Below are 6,962 nucleotides of genomic sequence, written 5' to 3' on the forward strand. Positions count from 1 at the left end.
TTCATTCATTAGTATAAAGTCTAGTTTCTATTAAAGGGAAAAAATCCAACGAACCCTAAAATTTACTTGAAACGCTCGCACAAGATGGCCACCCTAGCTTACTTTGAGAAGGTACAGGAGCATGCGCAACCCTCATCCGCAGGATATGTGATATGTAACTGGTCTTACAAAAAAGTCTAAAACTATAACTGAAACTAATAAAAACTAAAGTGAAACTAACCCGTTTTTAAAAATAAAAAAATAACTAAACTTGCAAACAAATGTTAAAAAATAATTAAAACTGAAATAGAATAAAAAATCTTTTTATAAAAACTAATGAAAACTGCAAGTACAAAACCTTGACTTGAGTACAATATTTGGTAGTCTCTCCACCTCTGTTCATCTGTCATCTTCTAAGATTTTTTAGCATGGTCATGGAAACATATAAATTGGCATAAATAATAAAAAACTTCTACAATATTAAGTTAATAAAAAATAACATTGTGTATAGCCATGCTTGTTAAAGAGGATACGAGACAGCAACCTAAAATGATTTGGAGTGAAAACACACTGTCAGAAAAGCAAATAAAGAAAATCAAGACTGTTTTTTTTTTTTGAATTTTCACTTTTAATTAGTATTTTGGTTGAGTTTCATTAGATGATTTTTTTCAATTATTATTGTGTAGAATGTAAAACCTGTAAGTCAAACCGACTAGCGAAAACAAAATTGAAAGCAATCAAGTCAACCCTCTTTTTTTTATTGTCATATGCGTGACATTTCAGTGCAGGTATTGACTTGAACTTAGTACTGGGTTGCCTCCATCTGTATTTGTGACAAAGACGTCATGAAGATGACACGAGCCTCATTTTTTGTTCTTCTTTTTCTCAATATTTGTTCTTCAGATCCTCTCCAACATCCGACAAACTGGCTCAGACAATGTCGAGCCTCCACCAGCCCTTCCATCACAGCTCTGGAAGTCCTCCCTGGAGGAGGCTGGGACAACCTTCGGAACATGGATATGGGCCGAGTGATGAACCTCAGCTACTTCCAGTGCCAAACAACTGAGGACGGACTCTACCTCATCCCAGATGAGGTGTTTGTCATCCCACAGAAGGAGACAAGCTTAGAGACAAACTCAGAGATAATTAGTTCTTGGCTGGAGCAGAAAAGCACCAGTTCTCGTTCCATAAATGCTGACACATCCTTCCTGTCTAAACTGAATGGTAAATTTTCTAATGAGAACATTAAGATGAAAACCCATCAGGTTAAAATCTCTGCCACAACAGCTAGAGTGCAGGTAAGTTTCTATTTGTGCTACGTTTTTGAAGGAAAAATAGACACGCATGTTAGGATTGTGGTTCTCTGACAATATAAAGTCAGACATTTGTGACAAAAAAAAATGTCAGAAGTGCTGAAAGGTTCCAGTAGAAAATTTAGGAGATGGAGACCAGGCTCCTTTAGGAAAAAAGCCCGGGCTCTTTTCTAACATCTCCTGGGTGCAGACTTGATGCAGACATGTTGCAGCTTCTTCCTCAGTCTCTCAGGTGTGTATTCACTTGTCACATTTCCCCTGAAATATTCTGTATCCCTGGTGGCAGATTCTATAGCCTGCATGTAATTTCTGATCAGGTTGTTGTAAAGCAACGACACATAAACTTTCATTTCGTAATCTTTATTTGTTGTATCTTTGAACCTGTGGTTCCCAGAAAAAAATTTTTTTGTCATAATTTCATGTTTTGGGTTTATTTTCTATTACTGATATAAAGGCCTGGAAGGTTCTAGACACAAATAATAATTAAATCAGAGTTTTCCATGTTATTGTTGTAAACCATGAGATGTCTAGTATTTACTTTGACTTTCAATCATTATTAGTTAATGTGCTTTGTGTCTTAAAATTATCTGCTCTAGCAGGTGTATTATTGAAGTAATTATTTTTTTTCCACTCATCTTGCACAACTATTCCTGTGAGTTTGAAGGTGTTTTCTCTTTCCTTCCCAAAATTACCTGGGGAAACAGAATATTTCAGGGGAACTGAATTTCACATAACACTGGATCTCATTCAAGGTGGTTATAACATATCAGCACCCAGGAGATGTCGTTCTGATATAGGAAAAGACCCCAAATGTAACATTTACAGTTTGGAAAATATCCAAATGCACATCTCATAAATTTACCACTTCAATCTTAGAGGACATCTAGCATTTCTTGTCGCAATTGCATGACTTTATAACCTCAGAATACTTCTGAGATTTTTCATTGCTAATTTCTGACTTTAAAATGTTAGAAAATATAATAATATAATAATAATAATACATTTAGGTCACTTTACAGAGAAGAATAAATAAATGCATAAATAATCAATCAAATAATGTTTTGTGCGTATGCTATGTTTATAAATGAGACCCCTGAGCTCCCAAATACCATAACCTCTGTTTTATTATTGCCAAGGTGGTGGAAGTTTGAGTTCATCCAGGCCTTTGCATCATCAAGACACTCCAAATTTGTTAGTTTTCCAAGAATGGGTAGACGGATTTAAATGTCATCAGCAAGGCAGTAGAAAAAGATATATTTCCTAAAAATAGACCCTAAGCAGTGGTCTCAAACTCCAGTCCCGGAGGGCCGGTGTCCTGCAATGTTTAGATGCATCTCATCTTTGACACACCTGACTCAAAGATTCTGCAATCATTATGGCTGTTTCATGTGTGTACTGTAAGATTATGAGCCAAGCAGTTTTAATTGGTACATACTTACATTTATCCAAACAAGAAAATGAAATGTTATTTTTGCAAAACTGAAAATAACTTTAAACATCCTAATGACTTTATTTTCCTTCCGTTTAATAGGTTCGCGATTTGATCTACACAGTGAAAGCCTACCCAGACTTCACACTGGATTTCCGCTTTGCTCAGCAAGTCAACAATATTGCAGATGCAGTTGACAACAATCAGACAAGGAACGCAGACTATCTCTCAGAGAAGATGGTGGTGGACTATGGAACCCATGTTATCACTAGTGTAGATGCTGGGGCTTTTTTGGTGCAGGAAGACTACCTCCGTTTTTCATATGGGTCAAATAATGACAGTTCAAACTTCAAATTACAAGCTGGGTTGAACTTTTTTGACATCCTCAAATTTGAGATTAGTAGTGAATCCAGCCAACACAGCTCATCACTTAAAACATATCAGTCCAACATTGAGGAGTCCTTCATCCAAAGCCATGGAGGCATACCGTTTTATCCTGGGATCACTTTGGAGAAGTGGCAAGAAAGTACCAGAAATAACCTGGTTGCCATTGATCGTTTTGGATTTCCCCTCCATTACTTTATAAACTCAAACACTTTTCCTGACCTGCCACAATCTACAGTTGTCAGTGTGGCTCGTAGAGTGAGTAAGGCCACTGAGCGTTATTACAAGATTAACATGCGTCCTGGTTGTGTTGACATCAACTCCAAGAACTTCAACTTTCAGGCTAATGTTGATGACAATTCCTGTGAGGGCCCAGCTACAAACCTTAGTTTTGGAGGAGTCTACCAAGTATGTACCAAACTCAGCCAAGACGCAGGTCCACTTTGTGATGAACTAAACCAAAAGAACATATTAACAGGTGACTTTTCTTGCCGCTCACCTTACAACCAAACCTTACTGCGATCAGAAGTGAGACAGCAGGGTTACACTTCATATGATTGCCACACAGAAACCGGTTCGTGTGTTTTATTTTGGTGCAGCTCCAAGTCTGTTTGCAACAATGTGTATCATGTTCGCTCTGCTCGTATTGATACTTATTGGTGTTCTGCGAATGAAAAAACCCCAGATTACTCAGGATATCTATTTGGAGGAATCTATGGCCCCTCTTTTCAGAACCCTGTCACTAAGTCTAAAAGCTGCCCTCCAAATTTCATCCCAGTAAAGTTTCTATCAGATGGCCAAATAATCTGTGTGAGTCCAGATTTTGATACCGGTACCAGGTATTCTGTCCCATTTGGAGGTCTCTTCAGCTGCGAGTCTGGTAACCCACTGGCTAAAAACCAACACAGATGCCCTCCCAAGTTCAGCCAAAACCTCGCCACAGTAAGCGATGGTTGTGAAATTCTTTACTGTGTCCAATCTGGATTATTCACAAAGGGTCAGCTGCGACCAATCCGTTTTCCTCCATTCACTAAACCTCCACTTGTTAGCATGCAAATGACAAACACAGTGATGGTGATGACTGAAGGAGAAAATACCTGGGTTAGAATGCAGCCCACTAAAGTGTGGCAACTCGTGAAACCAGAGGAAATCCCAAACCTTATTCGAAAGGTTAACCCAGAACCGAATCAAAACAAAAATCAGATATCGAGTGCAGAAACGGCAGGAGTGGTAATTGGAGTGATGCTTTTGATAGGTTTGGTGGTCATAGTAGTGTTGATTCTGATTAAGAGGTATAGGAGGTACTCTGGATTAGGGCCCAGCAAAAATGTAGAAATATGTGAGGAGGTTGAGAGGGAAACACAGGAAGAAGAGGTTTGAAGCAAATTACAGTTTTCACTTTGGGAGAGGATGTCAGAGATTCAGCTTTTTCCATCCATGTTGACTGGACAAGTGTAACACTTATTAATTAGTACATTGATGTTTTGTATAACAAAGTTTGTAATATATATTCAACAACATTTTATCCTACTGTATTTTGAGGAATGTGTGACTTTATGCTAAATCTGCCTCTAAAAATAAAAAAAAGGTTTCTGTAGACACCAGAGCTAATTTTCAAACTTTAGTACTCCACAGCTGTCCTTGAGGGGGCAAGATGTACAAAAAAATAACACATTTACTGTTTACTTTTTAGTTTTCGAATCCTAATTTATCACACGCTAAACCGTCTGCTAATACTCTAAAGAGCAAAAACACTAATCAAGTCAACAAAAAAATTGTTCTGCTGCTTAGCAAAACTGTGCCCACCACTGTGCCTATGTATTACCTTTTTGTACCTTGCATGCTTCTGTGTGAACTTATAGTTCTATCAATGATTAGTTAAAACACAAATCAATAACTAGTTAATATTTACAATTTTTCACAGTACTTTTGTGACACATTATATTGATAACATATAACTTATATTGAAACATTTAAAGACCATTATTTTCTGAAGCCCACTGGAATAATAAAATAATTTTAGAAAAAAATAATGTCTTTATTTCTTTATTCAAACTTACACAAAAAATGTCTCAGATTTGTTTAAGTTGCAAACAGAACCACATAATTGCAAAAAGCAAATATGAGATTCTGGGTTTTCCAAACCACACACCCGTCTCAACACAACTATGAGCTGAGGTTCTATCCATGAGCACCACAAACAGGTTCTGGGACAAAGGGCAGTCCAGGCAAGGTTCCACTTGCAGTGGGATTAAGCTTAACTTTGTGCCAAAACAGAATATATTCATATGTATGAAAAATATTTTACCAATTTTCCATTTTTTGGTGTGCAGATCAAACAATCTCTTATTAAAATATTTTTTATCCGTTCTCTGTCTGTTTCGACTGATTACCAATGAAAGTAGGGGAAGCTTATACAAGTTAAAAGAAGAGTGCGGTTTTTGGAGGATCAGTGTTGGTGCTATTGTAACTTGTCAACAGAAGAGGGAGTAAAAAAGCACTACCTGCCATTGCCTCCACACCCGGTTAATCCTGGTTCAATGCTGTTCAGGTGTGATGAAATGGGACAGAGGCAAACAGTTTTTTGACCATGTACCAAACTAAATTTACCTGTATCATCTAGTAAAAGTTGTATTGAACCATTTTGACATCTAAAATAAATGGGTTATGAAATAGAGGCAAATACTGCAAGTACTATGTTGGATTAAGAAAATAAGTGACATCGTTTATTATCAGGAAATGATTAAAAGACACTTATTTTGCACGCATCAGAACAGCTGTTAACTCATCACCAGTGGCGAATAAGTTCAAATTCAGTCAAAAAGCTGTCTCATTGGAGAGGGACGGTGCTGGATTGTGGCTAATTGGAGAGACCACCCTGAAATGGGCGGTTGCTGCGTAGGGTTCTGACGCATCATGGTTCTGACCGAACATCTGTCCATCTGTGCCAGCAAACATGGAGTATGTAGCGTTATCAAACTAGTGAATGGCCATTCATGTTTAAAGTGTGCACACTTACTTAAACGTTAAAAAGACCAATGCACTGGCTGAATGACTGACTCTTAATTTTAAAACCAATCTGATTATCTGTTGCAACAATGAAGTACTACTGTTGCCTGAGTCTGATACAGAACTACAGACTGGGTTTTCAAATCTAGTCCCTACTGTTGTAAAACATACTGTTAAAAGGACTAAGAAAGGACTCATGGATAAAATTGCACTTTTGCTAAATGAATGTTGAATGACAATAAAAGCTTAAAGTCTAAAACAAGTCTTTTGGCATCATCTAAAATAAATGGATTATGGAAACATGAAATAGAGGCAAGTACTGCATGGATTTTGCTAGAAGATGAAAAATAAATGACATCATTTAATTACACGCAAATGGTTAAAAAAACACTTATTTTGCATTGATCAGAACAGCTGTTAACTCATCACCCCTGGTGGATGAGCTTTGATTGACAAACTTTGGCCGCGCAAACATAATAAAACTCTTGTTTGAGGAGGTAAATCCAGAAAGTTTGATCCAGATAAGTTAAATTGGAAATCTTTCAGAACCAGAACTAAAATGAATTATTTCCCCACATCTTTCAGTCTGTATAACTCTGCTTTCAGAACCAGCCTTCAGATCTTCTTCTCTTCAGTTCATTGGTTGACCTTCATCCAGAGCTCCAAACTTTCTCAGGTTGGTCATGATAGGTGGATTTTCCAATATTTTCATGCAGCTCTTCCTTAAAGTGTTCCAGTTCAGACCAGTTCAGATCTGTTCACTGGGACCTCCAGTTACTTTCTGTTCAGTCAGAAGAAGTCTGGTTATTTCACTAAAACAACTTTTAATTTTTCTGAGTTTACATTTT

General features: G+C 37.3%; 1 protein-coding gene across 1 annotated transcript; it reads left to right on the forward strand.

Annotated features, from left to right (window-relative positions):
• Nucleotides 1–830: 830 nt before the first annotated feature.
• On the forward strand, nt 831–4,798 carry LOC124880867 (macrophage-expressed gene 1 protein-like). Its single transcript, XM_047386258.1, has 2 exons — nt 831–1,277; nt 2,824–4,798. The coding sequence occupies exons 1-2, from the start codon at nt 831–833 to the stop codon at nt 4,483–4,485; spliced, it is 2,109 nt and encodes a 702-aa protein (XP_047242214.1). The 3' UTR covers nt 4,486–4,798.
• Nucleotides 4,799–6,962: the final 2,164 nt, after the last annotated feature.

Source organism: Girardinichthys multiradiatus, chromosome 14 (genome assembly GCF_021462225.1).
Source record: "Girardinichthys multiradiatus isolate DD_20200921_A chromosome 14, DD_fGirMul_XY1, whole genome shotgun sequence".
NCBI lineage: Eukaryota > Metazoa > Chordata > Actinopteri > Cyprinodontiformes > Goodeidae > Girardinichthys > Girardinichthys multiradiatus.

What these genes read in the sequence shown, in the direction of transcription:
- LOC124880867 (XM_047386258.1), top strand. Translation starts at nt 831, where the DNA reads ATGACACGAGCCTCATTTTTTGTTCTTCTTTTTCTCAATATTTGTTCT. An exon ending in CCACAACAGCTAGAGTGCAG is followed by an intron (nt 1,278 to 2,823) that starts GTAAGTTTCTAT and finishes TCCGTTTAATAG; the next exon opens with GTTCGCGATTTGATCTACAC.